The sequence below is a fragment of the Podarcis raffonei genome, chromosome 4, assembly GCF_027172205.1.
Source record: "Podarcis raffonei isolate rPodRaf1 chromosome 4, rPodRaf1.pri, whole genome shotgun sequence".
In the NCBI taxonomy this organism is placed as follows: domain Eukaryota; kingdom Metazoa; phylum Chordata; class Lepidosauria; order Squamata; family Lacertidae; genus Podarcis; species Podarcis raffonei.
Genome location: NC_070605.1, coordinates 69,145,751 through 69,162,260, shown reverse-complemented (window position 1 = coordinate 69,162,260; position 16,510 = coordinate 69,145,751). Strand labels below are relative to the sequence as shown.

The following is a 16,510-nucleotide window of genomic DNA, read 5'->3' as shown; positions in this document are numbered from 1 at the left end:
CCCATAATTATTTCATTTTTACAGGCAGGATCAAAATTATTGTATAGATAAATGGACTTTCACAATTTCATTGCTTTGCCAATATTCTTGTGCATTTCACCTGCATCCCACCACTCTATGATACTACTTTTAATCAGCATTTCTAAAATTAATTTTTGGAATTGGAGTATTGTCAGTGTGCTGCATCTTTCGGTTTATTTGCAACTCTCTCCTACGTTAATGATACGCATTGGGAATATACTAGAAAAAACGTGACAATATGTATGAATACATCAATATCCTTTTTGTGTAGTCTTTCAGAAATGCACACATGCACACAAGAAGAATCTTAATGCAGCTGTATATACAATAGCATCCAGCTTGTTTGTTACAGTCTTTAGCCCAATGATCTTGCACATTAGAAAAAGGCAACAGGAAAAGAATCTAAACGCCATCACGCATGGAGTCCTCTCTTGATTTACAAATTTGCATGGATACACTGGTAAAGGAGAAGAGAAAGTGAACTTAACGAAAGAAAGAAAGAAAGAAAGAAAGAAAGAAAGAAAGAAAGAAAGAAAATGCGACTAGCTTCACACATGCAATACTCTGGACAAAACCTAGAAATTTGTTTGTTTGTTTGTTAAATGGAATAATTGAGTATTCCTAATGCACCAGTAAACCATACCAGATACCGCCGAATGGGAGAACTTCAAAAATCACCCTCGCTTACAGTTTGCCTTAAAAGGTTTGGTCTCATATGGTAGCAAAAGAAATAAAATATTTGCACACACTGTATTGTGATATGCCTTCTCAAGTGTGTTGACACCATTATTTCAAACCCAACAAATGGAAATATATTTTTGGTAGACTTTTATTCCATCCTTTTGGCACAAGATATAACTTAAAGACAATCATATTTATAAGAATGTCATGGACAGATGTTTCCCTTGTTAAAACAGGGGGAAATCTTTAAAAATGGCAACGTATTGCCACCTGCTGGCCCTAAACATTCTTGCCGTTTAGCTAATATTTGCAGGAACATCAACATTTAACAAATATGACATTGCATTTTTGGCACAATCTTCCTGTAAAAAGGTCATACTTAGTCTGGAATCTATATATGGGATTCAGTAAATACTTGTCCCTTAAGGTATGCAAGGATTTTTCCATAATACTTTGGAAAACTTTTTTTTAAAAGGAAAAGTAGTACTTCAATTATTAAATTTGGATTCCAGTTTACTTTAAAACCATAATATTTATAAATATATATTATATACTGTGTATATAAAATTGCAGTTTATCTGGAATGGGAGGCAGGAATTTGAGCTCCCTTTGTTTGGTGTAGGCGCGGCCTTGCTTCTGAAGGGTTAACTAAATTGCCTTCTAATAAGATTCTAAATATATATATCTTTACCATATTGCATCAAATTTTTAATTCTTTTGCTTGAAAGCAAATAACATGGTACATACACTTACTCTCTAACTTGCTCACTATAAAATATATGGCTTTTTAACTGTTTCATCCCACATTAGTGTTTTTCGTAGGCAGTGAAAATATATGTCTCCCACAGACAGGCTAAATTAAAAGCACAGAAACCAGCTTGTGCACCTTCAAGAGAGCCTCAATGCATCTTGTGGTAATATAAGTGCAGTGATTAAAATATTTTTTTCTTTTAAAAAAAGCAGTTAAGGTTGCTTGTTTTCTGCATATGAACACAATACTACCGTACCAAAAAACCCAAAAAAACTTTTGCAGAATATACAAGCATCTGAATGGCAGATACATAAATACATCTTAGCAACACCAAGGCTGTAGTTTTTAATGTACACACAGCTTATATTTTACAGAGTAGTTAGGTCTGGAACTGTCATGTCATTTTCCCTTCCTTTGATGATTGCAAAACCAGGAATATAATTCTTTTTTCATATATTTTTTTACAATGCTATTAAAATTATTTTATAAAGTGAACATTGTTGTTGTTGTTTTAAATTAAATGACATTTGTTTGCTATAAAAGCTAGAATCCAGTCCACCATTACCTTTCCTTCTTCAGCTGGAAAAAAAGCATGGCCAGTGCTGGTTTCTACTCATACTAATGTTTCAGGAAGAGCGTCTGGATTATCAGGCGATAAAATCTCCCAGATCTGCCATCGATCCCTTTGCCAGTCATGCCAATCTGGTTCTGACAAATTTTTACTGTTCTGCTCACTGTCTGTGGCGGAGCACTCTCTCTCTGTTTTGTCCTGCTGCTCCTCAAACAGGGTAGACTGTTCAGGCACTTGCGCCATTATTCTTGCTCCCGTGGCCCCGGATCGGGATTCTGCCCTCTGGAGCCTCCACAGCGGATGTTCTGCTGGAGAGACCGTTGGCTGAAGGGACGAGGAAGAACTCTGTTTTGCCTTGTCGGGATAAGGTGGCGGCGGAGGCCTATCTTTCCAAAGTGCTTTGCCCTGCCTCGGGTACAATGTGTTGTGCAAACAAGCGGCATCCGAGTCACGCTCCGCGAGGTGCTGTGCGTTACTCGTAGGAAAATGCTGCTCCGAATCACACTGGCTGGAATTCCTCCGGCCAACTTCCATTTGCGGGGTGCTGCAAATCCGAGAAAGGGGAGGATGAGGGCGGCATTCCGGAAGGGCAGTCGTCGTCTGACTCCTTCGGATAATTTGCTTTCCATTGTCTAATTCTGTGGCGCTCCCCTGCCACCGAGGTGAAGACAGGTTCCCTTGAGAAAGAGAGCAGTGCCCTGGCTGCAGTGAGCTGCTCTCGTAGATGTCTCCGTATGACCCTGCAGGCCCATGGAGAAGGTTCGTCAATAAAGCATATAGTAACTTTTGACACAACATTTAAGCAGCAGCAAAAACACAGGCACCAAGATCTTACATAACGTATGCACAATTATATTAGGACAGGACTGCAGCCTACTAATATAAAATACTGTAGGTGACTTTAATACACATACCTTTGCTCATGTGTGCAAGCTACCCTAAGGTAGTATAGCCAAGGGTAGTCTGCTTTGCACTGGAATGCCACCACAATATTTTGACTATCTAGGGCCTTCAGGAGAACATAGTTCTCAGCTTGAAATGTCAAAATATAAAATGTTGCACCTGAGCTGCCAGCTTTTTTCTTTTTTAAAGGTCTGAAAAGACAGAAGAAATCTCTCTTTCTTATTCCTATTTCCAGAACACATGGTCACCTGATGAAACTGATTAGAAATAACATCGGAATAAAATTAATTTTTCATATAATACATTCATAGCTTAGGGCTTCTCCTTGCCACAAGATGTGGTTATCACCACTGGTTGGATGGCATTAAAAAACAAAAGTCAAACTATCTTCTAAATGTCTGCCGAGTGATAGCTATTAGCTAAATGGAACCTCCAATTTCTAAACAGAACCTCCACTTAAAGGTAAAGGTAAAGGGACCCCTGACCATTAGGTCCAGTCGTGGCTGACTCTGGGGTTGCGGCGCTCATCTCGCTTTATTGGCCGAGGGAGCCAGCGTACAGCTTCCGGGTCATGTGGCCAGCATGAATAAGCTGCTTCTGGCAAACCAGAGCAGCGCACAGAAACGCTGTTTACCTTCCCGCCAGAGCGGTACCTATTTAGCTACTTGCACTCTGACGTGCTTTCGAACTGCTAGGTTGGCAGGAACAGGGACTGAACAATGGGAGCTCACCCCGTCACGGGGATTCGAACCGCCAACCTTCTGATCGCCAAGTCCTAGGCTCTGTGGTTTAACCCACAGCGCCACCCGCACCAGGTATTAATTCAAACACACAAGAGGAATGGCTATCACGGGGTAACCTCCTGATAGTAACCATCTAGGAAGACAGAATGAGAGATAAAGGAGGTGCTGTGGGATTGGTGGAAGTCAATGTCTTGTTGTTGTTTTAGTGTTTATAATATTAATTTGTAAGATATGGATTTGTTTTTGGTTTTTTTGTCTTTTTAGTTTTCGAATGTTGTTTTTTGTTATCTTTTGTGTTGTTGTGTGGAAAATACTAATAAAATTCTTTTTTTTAAAAAAAAACCATCTAGGACTGCCTCCAGTTTAATTCAGGCTGCCCAAGAAACACCTCTCTTCATCCGAGAAGCCAAAAGCTGTGTCCAGAATGGAAAGGCGGGGGGGGGGGGAGTCATCCAAAGTTCAGGGTTCATATAAGGCCACAGAAGCTTATAGACAGCAGTGACAACCTTGAGCAGTCACCTAATCAAGGACACAGAAAACCAGAGTCTGGAAAGACAGGGTGATAGGAATCGCTCTTCCTTGGAGACAAAGCAAAAGTACAAGGCACAAGTCTATTCTAGGAGAGAAGTGACTTCTGGTTCTCCCCGCCCTTGCCCCCCGCCCCCTAGTTAAAATGGATCTTTTTTATTTTTCTTGCCCTTTCTTGCTCTCTAGAGAATGATAATGGCAGGCTTCTGCTTCCATGCTCTGCTCCTTCCTGTGATCTAAGCCTTAAATGAATCCTAGATTGTCTGCTAAGGGCACACCTGACTCCCTTGTGGGGCCAAAATTCATAATGAAACAAGACTGTTAACTGTATGAGTGTGATTCAGGACGTCAGAGTAATGTAATACTCTGAAGTGGATGTTCAAAATCTTGCAACATATACAAGTATGCTTTAAAAGCAAGATAATTTATACCTGTCATTCCTAAATCTTTGGAACCACTTTTCAGTGTTGAATGCCAGGTTCCCCAGATGTCGAAATAGTCTTCTGAAGCATCTGCAAAATGAGGAGAAACATAAATGCAGATTATTCTGTAAGAGTTAAACAACGGAAATAGTAGCAAGGTCCCAGAGAATTTTTTAGCCTCCCACAAAGAGCTTGGGCTAACTCAGAGGCAGGTGCCTACCAGGGGTAATACCTGTTCAGCAGCAGTATCTTAGCAATGAAACTTACCCCATGATTTTTTTTACCTAGCACCAAGCTGTGGATCATTATTCAACAGCTGGAAAAAACTATTTTATTTGCTTAACTGTATCTACAATAACGTGCTGGCTCCATTCTCTAGAGTGAATTAATTGAAAAACTCAAAACAGGACTGAGTTGGTTTTCAGAAATAGCATGCTAGGACACTTTAAAGAACTTTCTTTCCAAATAACTGGAGGGAAATGTACTGTCAATCATGTTTAGTAGCCAAAAAGTAGAGACCAGAGAAAATTGTACAGAGATTTAACAGCAGATAATACTGGACCAAATAAGATTTTTGGAACTGGCCATATATACCATGGAGCATATATCCTGCACTGCCCCCTGCCACAGAGCAACCTCAAAAACAATTCATTCTGACCCACTTTTAATTAAGAGGTCGCATGGATATAACTTTTTGATGTGTTATATTGCTGAAGGTTTTCAATTCCTTCTTTTAAGTGTTGAAATGAATTTTGTACGAATGTGGCTTTTGAAATATCTTTACTACTGCTTTCAATTGATTGCAATTTTTGGAATTGTGTTTTATTCTTTTTATGTGTATTTCCTTCAGAGGACTCCCCTCCCCCAAAAAAGACAGCCTAGAACTATTTTAAAATATGTAATACACAGCAATAACATCACAGTGCAATGAGAAACATCTAGGTTTGGTGCTGATCGTACCTTTTCCAAACCACGATCCAAGGGAATTCTCTCTTGATTTGGGGTGCAAACTGCTGATCAATGTACATTGCTCTGGTACTTTGAATAACTTTGACTCAGAGGTGAGGGCCATATCGTCTTGCATTGCCAAAAGAGACCTTTCAGAGAGCACTGGGGAATTGTTGTCATAAGGCGAGATGTCACCACTCGAGGCTCGATTTGAGTCTATGGATGGATGTCGGCCTTCCATGGAGAATGAACCTTCTGACTGGAGCATTTCAGGGATTCTGATAAAGTTTGACACAAAAACAGAAAGTTCAGCCCAGGGAAATCAATGGTGCATTTCAACAACAAGCGCGCAAGGCAGGTCCACCGATACTGAGATGAAAGTGCTTCTATAACAATGGAGACTGTTTTCTACACCACATAAGTAAAAACAAAAAGCCACTGCCACAATATATCTAAAACAAATCAACGGATGTTTCAAAAAGACAACAACAGAAGTTTTGCAGAATATGTCAGGTGAAATTATAATTCAAACAGAACTCACTTCTTGTGTTAACACTGAAGGTTTTCTCTACAATGTGATTTTTAAAATCAAAGGATAAAAAAGGTTCCCTGACATGTATGTGTAATAGTTGTATTTCAGTTTTGGAAAGTAATATAATATTTGGCAAATTATTATGTAAGGGTAAAGGGACCCCTGACCATTAGGTCCAGTCGTGGCCAACTCTGGGGTTGCGGCGCTCATCTCGCTTTATTGGCCGAGGGAGCCGGCGTACAGCTTCCGGGTCATGTGGCCAGCATGACCAAGCCGCTTCTGGCGAACCAGAGCAGCACACGGAAATGGCGTTTACCTTCCTGCCGGAGCGGTACCTATTTATCTACTTGTACCTTGATGTGCTTTCGAACTACTAGGTTGGCAGGAGCAGGGACCGAGCAACGGGAGCTCACCACGTCACGGGGATTCAAATCGCCGACCTTCTGATCGGCAAGTCCTAGGCTCCGTGGTTTAACCCACAGCGCCACCCGCGTCCCTAATTATTATGTAGGAGATGTCTAATAAAGTGACATAACACAAGAAATGTGGAGGGTGGGGTGAAGGGAAACATTCATGGAAATACTATACAACAAACTTCCAAGTTACATAAAGTCTTACCTTACCTTGAATAAGCCTTGTCCTTCTTATAAAAAGAATCCCTGATAAAAGCTTAAGATGGACACTGTCTGCTTTATAAGAGATTTAACAAGAAAGCTTTCACCGCCAGTTTTTTGGTTAGTTATATTAGTATACTGATGAAGAATCGAAAATTCATCCTTGCAAATCCAGGTATGTAAGTGGGTGGGCAATCCAGAAATAGATGGTCATTCCAGTAGTGTTAGTAGCAAGCAATATTACACAATGCCCAACACAGCTGTATTTTTTTGTTTCCATCCTGACAGGATATGTAGTAAACATGGCAAGCTTTGTTTTGCACTCCAATAAGAGGAAATGGAAACATCGGCAATCAATTAAAAGCAGAGGCGAGAAAGCATTGAGTGAAAAGGCCAGAGAGGCACAATGTACACTTTACAAGTAGCAGTCTCAAGACAGCCATCCTGAGAAAGAATTGTTGGAGTAGTTCTCATATATTTTGCATGGAAGCAATTATTTCCACTGTTGGACATGTGTTTACTTCACACTGTTGAGTTTCACCATTTTCCTTGTCATTCGTCCAGATTTAAAATCCATAATCAAGTGTAACCAGGATAGTCCCAAGAGATATGTGGTTATAGATTTTGGTGGCTGTTGTTAACTAAAAGCGTATCTCACATTCCAACTTCTCATGGGGTGGGGGGGACAGCCCAGTTTATTTGTAGCCATTTCTCCAAATGGGAATGGGAACAGGCCATGTCTTATGAGGATCACATTCTTTTCATGTGGAACAATTGTCCCTCTCATCTTCTAGCCAAATTCTTTCCCATGACTTCGCAATGACGGCTGGAAACACGCTAACATTAAAACATATAAAAAGTGATTTCTAGGTACCTCATTATTAATGAAATGAATGGAAAAAGAACAAATTATACTAGCAGCAGAACAATAGGTTAGTGACAATTCTGTCATAAGTCTCAGACACATACATTTTCCATTGTTGACCTGGGAAGTACAGTGACTACAATTTGCAACCATCATTTGAACATAGTTTCTTAAGAAAGTGCCATCATGCTTTTCAAAGAAGATTGATAAACACATCTGCATGGAACTCAGCTGAAAACTATTGGACTGATGACACAACGAAGTGTGTGTGTGTGTGTGTGTGTGTGTGTAAGAGAGAGAGAGAGAGAGAGAGAGAGAGAGAGAGAGAGAGAGAACAGTTCTGAACTCTGTCCAGGAAACCTTTAAAATGACTTAATGTATAGCTGAGAATGCTATTGAGATTCTAACAGCTGCTGCATTGGCACGCACTAGAAACAAATTAACACGGATATGATCCAAAACTTTCTGTGTGCCCAATACGTGCAAAACCATCCTGTACAAGTATATTCCCCACAATGGGGGAGTCAGTTCCTTTCGTGTACGCAGTTCTGTCCACTTTGCTGAACTATATAAGGAACATGTATGCACATATTGGAATTTCTGTGCCCTCGGTGAACATCAGGATCACAGCTATGTGAAAGATGAACCTCATCAACATTCATGAGTATCAATCTAACCAGGCTACTGATTAATACATATCATTGAAGATGCTTAAAAACTGCTGCCATGGAACCAATTAAATTAGTTTATTACAGTTTCCTGCCTATTTTATAAGCAAATGGACTATGGAAAATAAACATGAAGACCATTTAATGATTCTAAAGGCACTAAAATCACAACCACTCACATTAAGTTATGAAAGGGACACAATTGTTGACAGCACATTCTTGTTCTTTTAAATCAATGTAACAGGGTTTTGAAATTAGACGTTTTTGAATAATTCAGCTAGAAAACACATCCCTGGTAGAAACAATGAAGGAAAAGGAAAACAAATTACTCACGATGACTGAGAAGCTTTCCTTCTCAGCAAATAGTCTACAACATCTGGGTCAGTCTCAAGTAGACTAATCAGAACTTCGTTTTGAAGGTCAGCAGGGACCTATAAATGAATGAAGCATCAGAAAGGTGAGTACAGAATCATGCACCGTTGTACTATACAGTCAAAGGTTAAGCTTCAACAAAATGAAACAAACACACTACAGAACAACTGATCAATGATTACAACTATTTGTGTGAAATAAGTACCGTATTTTTCCGTCTATCAGATGCCCCCCTATTTTGGGGGACTCAGATTTAAGAAAATGGGGGGAGATATATCCGTGTATAAGACCCCCCCCCATTTCTGACATTTTTTTTTGGGGGGGGGAAACCTAGTCTTATACACAGAAAAATACAGTATATAAGGAAAGCAGTATTATTTAACAACTGCTCTCTCTTTCCACTCATTTCTTTCTTACTATGCATAAGTGCACAGGACTGTGGTTCTAATAATATGAAATAATGGACTGTATACAGTTTGTAGAAAGACTGCTCTTACTGATCGTTCAATAAAATATTGATCAAGTATCAGACAATATTGCTGAATGCATAATTTGTTCTAAAACATCAATACTCATCATGCTTACAAAAAGAACGAGATGTGCAATGATTTTCATGTCTGTTAAAACACTAATTTCTTTTCATTCTAAATTTTATTATAAGTAGCACATTTTATTTCATTCATGAATATCTGACTTTAATGGGCTGTACAACACCTGGCAGAGACCTGGCATTCATGACTCACACTGGGATGGAATGAACTTGGGAGGCAGAACAGTGCGCACACACAAACAAACACAATGCTTTCAAGTTTGACTCCTGTTCAGAAAACAATTGCCAAACTGAGCCTCCATCATCCTGACAGATTATTTAGGATTTTAACACATCCCTGCGGAAAGAATTTTTAATACAGCTCCATGTACTTAAGTTAGAATTTACTTGTAGAGTGCACGTATTCTCTATTTTGTTCTGCTGCAACTTTGAAAAATATGTGAAACTGATACCTGACTATTTACTACAGAACTAAAATCAGCAGCAGATTGCTGATCCTAATTCACTGAAGAAACACAAACAACCTGTAGTAATATTATGTATCCATCCTGACAAGCAGAACCATTCTGACCTGACGATAAACCCATGCAGTAGGCCAAATATCACATTCTGTTCTACTGGATTTTATTTCGCATATCTTGCTCCAGTTTCAGTGGTGAAACCGGTCACAGCTGGAGGAGCGAAAGAAAACTTGGCAGCAGCACACTTAAGTTGTACACTGTGGATCCACGCTCTCGTCCAAATGTTTCTCTATTTGAAACTAGTGCAAATGTCAAAGTCTTAACGATAAACAGCAGCCCTGGCCTCTTACCACTTCTGGGGTTTGAAAAACAATTTGCTGCTGCTTGATAGGGAACTATCAGCATTTGCTACAAAGAGTCAACACGCCTATATCTGTCAATCAATCTACCACCTTAGCAAAGAATATGAGGGTCCAATTTGCGGACTCACACACCTTGTTGTTCTCTTAGACAAAATGCTAACAGCAAATGAAGAAATAAGCACAAATAGCTTGATATAAGTATATTCCACTATAACAGCTAAATTGGGGCAGAGGTTTGAGCCAGATTCACTGAAGCAGTTCAGTTCAGTCAATAAACACATTGGCACAAATAGGAAGAATCTCTACGGAGATGCTTTTCCACTGTACGTATCTGATGTCAAACTGACACACATCCGCAGCACTCTCTAATTATAAACACGTCATTTGAAATGGTACATTGCTCCCTTGCATCCAGCAAGGCACTTAGCTTGGCCTACAAAGAGGCAAAATATTTATCAGCTCCAACAAAATAATAAAACCCGCTCTAAAAAAAGCAAAGAAGACAGACATTGCCCGCACCCTGCAATCTATGACAGATTGTAAGAAAGATGTGGTAGAAAAAGGCTACTACAGCTGTAATGATCCAGTGGATAACTAGCTCAGTGTTTTAACCCTATCGCTCTCTCCCTCCCCCGCCCCCCAATTAGAGAAATAAAATATCCTTTTTAATTTAATAGGTTGTGTCCAAACATTGCTTCTGTTAGCTCCTGCTGGCAGAGAGAAGGAAAAGCTTCTTTTACTGATCTTCCACTGCAGCACCCAATATCCCCACACTGTTGAGGACTGAAGGACACTCAGAAACAGTGTAGGGACTGGTGCAGGGGAATCAAGATAACTTGCCCCCACCCCACAATCAGGATCCCACCTCATTATATTTAGAACCTGTCTTTTGGAATTAAAAAATATATCCTTTACGGACTTCAGAAAAGGAAGGTTCTGTATGAACTGAAAGGAGCACCTTAACTCAATTTGTATATTGTGCTTGAATATTATAGTGAAGGAATAGGAGGCAAGTGAGAAGCCAAAGCAGCAAGAGTCCATGTGTCCTGAAGCCCTCCAGATGTTTTGAACTACAACTCACATCAGCCCCAGTCAGAACAACTGTGCTCATCAGATTTAGGAAGCAATTAGATGAGATGTCAGTGTTCCATGTCAGAAACACCTGTTTGTTTCTAAGGAAGTTAAAAGCAGGCTTTAGTGTTCGGGAAGCAACTTGGTGGAAGGGGGTTTAAACCCATCTTCCCTATGCCATGATGTGGGTTTATGGGAGTTGTAGTCGAACAGCATCCGGAGGGTGGGAGGTTACCAGTCTCTGCCTTAAGCACTTCACTTGTTTCCAGTCAAACACGGTGGCAATACTATTATACTACTACTTTTTAAGCTTGGTTCAAAACCAATGTGCAGAATGCAAACTGTGTTGCAATACTATAACACTGCTTTAAAACTTAAGTTTCTTAATTAGAGGTATTTTCAATTGTATTGAACTAAATAAAACATACCCACACACCCTGCTTTTCCCACAAATATTTATCCACTCCCTCTTGCCTTCTCATCTCGTTTAAATGTGGGCTGTAGAGTAATGCATTGAAATGTGTTGCCCATACACTGCCCAAGGGCACTGCTGTGCATCAACATTTGCTATGCAATATTAAACCCATGGGTGGCGCTTTGGGTTAAACCACAGAGCCTAGGACTTGCTGATCAGAAGGTTGGCAGTTTGGATCCCCGCAACGTGGTGAGTGCTCGTTGCCTGCTCCTGCTCCTGCCAACCTAGCAGTTCGAAAGCACGTCAAAGTGTAAGTAGATAAATAGGTACCACTCCAGCGGGAAGGTAAACGGCGTTTCTGTGCACTGCTCTGGTTTGCCAGAAGCGGCTTAGTCATGCTGGCCACATGACCCGGAAGCTGTATGCCGGCTCCCTTGGCCAATAATACGAGATGAGCGCCACAACCCCAGAGTCGCCCACGACTGGACCTAATGGTTAGAGGTCCCTTTACCTTTACCTTTATTAAACCCACAATCAATCAATCAATCAATCAATCAATACTGACAACAAGTGATTCAAAAAAGAAGTCATAGGAATTGAGTCATTTTTCCACTATAAGGGAAACCAGATCATGTATATATAGTTCACAGAATAAAATATTTTTATTCATGTCCAGCATACATTCAATGACATATTTTTCTCTTCCAGAAGCTACTAATAACATTAACTATGTTGGCCATTTCCACTGATCAGATGGAGGTTCTTCAACCAAAGGCTCCCATGGCTGCCACTGCACCATGTAAAAAGTCAACAGCACAAAAAAAACAACAACCCCACAAACAAACTCAATCAATCATTTGCTGGAATAGGGGAAGAAGGAGCCTATTTGTACAGGAAGACATCATGGATATTAACCACAGTTGCCTTCTAACACTTGATTGCTTTAGGTATACTTCAGTTACTTACATAAGGTACCATATTGCTGTAAGTATTTAATCTTTCTAAGGCTGTACCCAGATGGAGATTTTCCATAGCAACTGTAATATGAAAGTGGAAAGGGGGGTGGGGAAGCTATCTAAGGGTTCGGGCACTTTTGTTCTGTAACAGCTGAAGTGGAGAGAAGGAATTAATTGACACTTCTCACAATGGAAGGATGTAAGAAGCAGACTCTCTCAAGTATCTGTACGGGGACCAATGCCTTTGAATTTGTTCATAAATGATCTGGAGATATGGGTGAGAAGTGAGGTGGCCAAGTTTGCTGGTGACACCAAATTACTCAGGGTGGTAAAAACAAAAAGGGTTTGCAAGGAACTCAACTGTCTTTACGAAGAGAGACTTCTGCAGCCGAGGCAGCCAGGACCACCCATGTCGTTAGCAAGGGAGGAGGCCAACTCTATCAGTCCCCTCTTGTAAGCATTTCAGTGCCATCAAGATAGCTGTTTGAAGGAAGAACTGCATGGCAGCAGCAGCCTTGGCCTCTGGTTTGTAATATCCTCTGCTCTGTGTTAAACAGAACTGGTGCCTAAACTTGTTTTCTCCAGGGAGTACTTCAAAAGCACATAGTTAAAGTATGGAATTCGGTTCAACAAGATGTGGCAATGATCACATAGATGGATTTAAAGAAGGATTAGGCAGATTTATAGAGGATAACATACTGATGGCTATGCATTACCTCCAGGATTGAAGGCATTATGCATCTGTATACCAATCACTGGGTTGGAACAGTGGAAGAAGGCAGTTGAATTCATATCTTGTTCTTGGACTTCCCATAGGCATTTTGGAGCCACAATAGGCTTTTTTTGGTTTGTGCCACATGCACTGATCCTTCTGGTCCATTTGGGCTACAAATAATAAGCATCACCACCACCACCCCTTCGGGTTAGCAGGTGTCAGATACAGTGATTGTATTTCTTCAAGCTAAGGAATAATGTTATGCAACCATAGTACCCACATGTACAAAAGAATGCACTATCTTGCAGAAGTTCATCGCCAAGTAAACAATACTGGGAAGTGTGCATGAATCCCTGCAGCAGAAGTGAAACCTTGATGAAAGATGCTTATTTCATATTTACTGCACAGAAAACATGACAATATGAGGAAACACTAACTGTTGTTTTGAATTTCATTTAGCAATTATGAGTTGCTGTTCCACTTTCTACCTCATATGCAAGAGAGCAATAATTTTGTAGTTCCCAAGGCCTTTCTGCTATGATTGTCAACCTCATAATCCACACTATTCACCTTACCATGGAAGGCCTTCAATGCGTGTGAAGGAATATGCATCCATGTTCATTCTTTTTTTCCTTCTGAAGTGAGAAACATCTGCAATTCTTATGGAGCTACTTCTCAAAGAATTGTACTTCACAGGATAAAAACACTGTATGCTAATGTATAAGGGACTTTATTTATCAACAACTAAAAATATATGATGCTATCTCAAGTTCATGATGCCAAACTGGTGTTTTGTTTTTTATCTCATGAGATTTTCACCACATATTGACAATAGTCTTTTTCAGCAGTGTTTTGCCGTACATTAAAAAGACAATGCCACAGCTGATATATAATATATAAATAGAGAGTGCTTCATGTTTTGAAATGAAAGCACAGGAGCACAAGTTTGAAGTGTACAGTGGTACCTCGGGTTACAGATGCTTCAGGTTACAGACTCCGCTAACCCAGAAATAGTACCTCGGGTTAAGAACTTTGCTTCAGGATGAGAACAGAAATTGTGCGGCGGTGGCGTGGTGGCAGCAGGAGGCCCCATTAAATAAAGTAGTACCTCAGGTTAAGAAAAGTTTCAGAATGGACCTCCAGAACAAATTAAGTTCTTAACACGAGGTACCACTGTATTCATAACCTGCAATAATGCAAAATAAGAAGACTTTGCCTACCATGAAAAGCATTTCATAGTTTTCTATCATCTTTTGTACAACAGCGATGATTGCAGTACTCTCCTCAGCTCGTGCTGTACTTTGAACGGTAAATTCTTTGTCTGTTGTCTTCTGTTTGTGCAACAGGTTAGGTCCAAATATAGTGGCTAGATTAAGTGATGTCATTTTGTTGCCAGGAATCTGGAACAAAACAGAAATAAAGTTGAGTTACCTGATTCTGTAAATGGCTGCCTGGAATTTAGTGTAGGCTGAATTTATTTGCCTAACCAGTTTAGAACCCCACATTGTCTTATACTCTTGAACCATCTGCCATAAAAAAGATCCAAATTTGTTCTCAATATGTCTGCATCTTTAATTATTGTCAGGGAACTGCCATCGGAGCCAGAGGCGGAGGGAAGGCTCCAGAGGGATGCCGGAGAGGGTCCCAGCAGGCAGAGAAGCAGCCCATCTGCTGGGGAAGGAAATCAGCGTAACACCAGTGGAGAAGGGGGGCAGATGGGGGAATCGGAGAGGAGGCTCCAGGACTCTTCACCGGAGACCAGCGGAGAGAGCACGGGTGCTCCACTGCCCACACCCTCCCTGCGCAGAAGACTTCCGCGCAGGGAGAGTAGGAGGAGACTTGGCGTCAAAGAACTTCTTTGCTGGAAGAAGTTCAAGAAACGCCCACTGACAGATTCTGCCAGCGACTGAAACAGCCACGAAGTGAAGGGCTGTCCAGACAGAAAGGGTTCAGCCAGGTAACCTAGCCAGGAGTGGCGGCAACTTACGCACGAGCAACCCCTATAACCGTTACAATTATCTTTTCTTTTCTTTTTTAGTTTATCAACTATGTGTGCTTTATACAAGGATGCCTGAAGATCAGGAACACAACTGTTTCTGGAAAGAACATGAAGCAATGACCTGTTATATTTATAATACCGGTGCTGGAGACAGTTTTCTGATAAGCTGCTTTTCAGTGGTGAGGCTCTTCTATACAAATGCCACATGAAGTGGTAAGTTTCCACTCCAGCACCAGTGATTACTGGAAACTTGCAGTGCTGAAGTGGAAAACTCCTCTGTGAGGGCATCCCTCCCATATTTATGCTGCAATGCATGAGGAAAGGGAAAGTAATATTTCGAAAGCACAAAACATATGCTAATATTCAACTTCCAAAAGAAATCTATAACCAGAGCACAAATAATCCAAAGGAAATTGTGTACAGTATACTTTATCCATTATTTAAAATTAAAGTTTACAAAACTATCGAAAAGATGAAATAGGAATTGCTAACTTATAATAACTGCAATAAAATTTACTGAGATTAGTATGATTTAGGGAAGGAGAGAGGAGTTAAACACAGAAAAATGCTTTGTTTCCAACTAGAATTTATTTATATATGAAATTTAATCAAAACATTCGGGTTGGAATTTTCATTTTAAAGCATTTCTCCCCCCCCCTTTTTTTGTTTGCAATGCAGCCAATATCAAAGTCACTTTTGAAAAATCACTTGTTTTGTTGTTAACAATAAAAGATATTAATAAACATAGAAACTGTTAATAAACACAAAGATGCTGTACTGGAAAATGAAGCAAATGGGGGCGGGGGGGAGTTCAGTTCTCTGTTCTTCAGAGCATCTTCCGGAAATAGCCATAGAAAAAATGAATGATCTGAACTTACATCCTGGCTGTCTTGGTCTATCCTGTCTTCTGCATGGCTAGCTACAGTCGCAAGGAACTGGAGGAGTCGATGTAAGGTGTCACAGTTGCAAGGAGGTAGAAGATAAATAAGAAGTTGCAGGGTGCTTAGTTGTTCATGGGGCTCTAATACTAAAAGAGATGGGGGGAAATACTCTAAGGAATGTGCTCACAGTTATGTACACAGGGACAGGCATGTTACATATCTCTCAACTGACATGATATTCCTATATAATTTATATCAACTGCAATTAAATACAGGCAACCCCCAATTTGCTCATGTTCCACCCCACTCCACCCCCGTCACACCCTCTTCCAGGTCTGAAAACAGCCCATGTGTGCATTGTCGCATATTCTTTGAACACAGGCAAAACTGGTGTTGCCTGTACAAGAACATAATCTAGAGCTGAGCCAAAACATCTCCCTTTTTCTCAGACAGTTTCTGAGAATTTTCTCTCATTTCGCTA

At 40.4% G+C, this 16,510-nt stretch overlaps 1 protein-coding gene across 4 annotated transcripts in view; it reads right to left on the bottom strand.

Annotated features, from left to right (window-relative positions):
• Positions 1–832: 832 nt before the first annotated feature.
• Positions 833–16,510, bottom strand: part of ARHGAP6 (Rho GTPase activating protein 6) — a 187,180-nt gene continuing 171,502 nt past the window's right edge. For all 4 annotated transcript variants that reach the window (XM_053387239.1, XM_053387240.1, XM_053387241.1 and 1 more), the window contains exons 8-13: positions 16,027–16,175; positions 14,370–14,549; positions 8,581–8,678; positions 5,581–5,846; positions 4,630–4,710; positions 833–2,764 (exon numbers count right to left, since the gene is read on the bottom strand). In XM_053387239.1, coding sequence (XP_053243214.1) covers positions 2,067–2,764; positions 4,630–4,710; positions 5,581–5,846; positions 8,581–8,678; positions 14,370–14,549; positions 16,027–16,175 — 1,472 coding nt within the window. In that variant the 3' untranslated portion in view covers positions 833–2,066. The remainder of the gene's footprint in view (positions 2,765–4,629; positions 4,711–5,580; positions 5,847–8,580; positions 8,679–14,369; positions 14,550–16,026; positions 16,176–16,510) is intronic.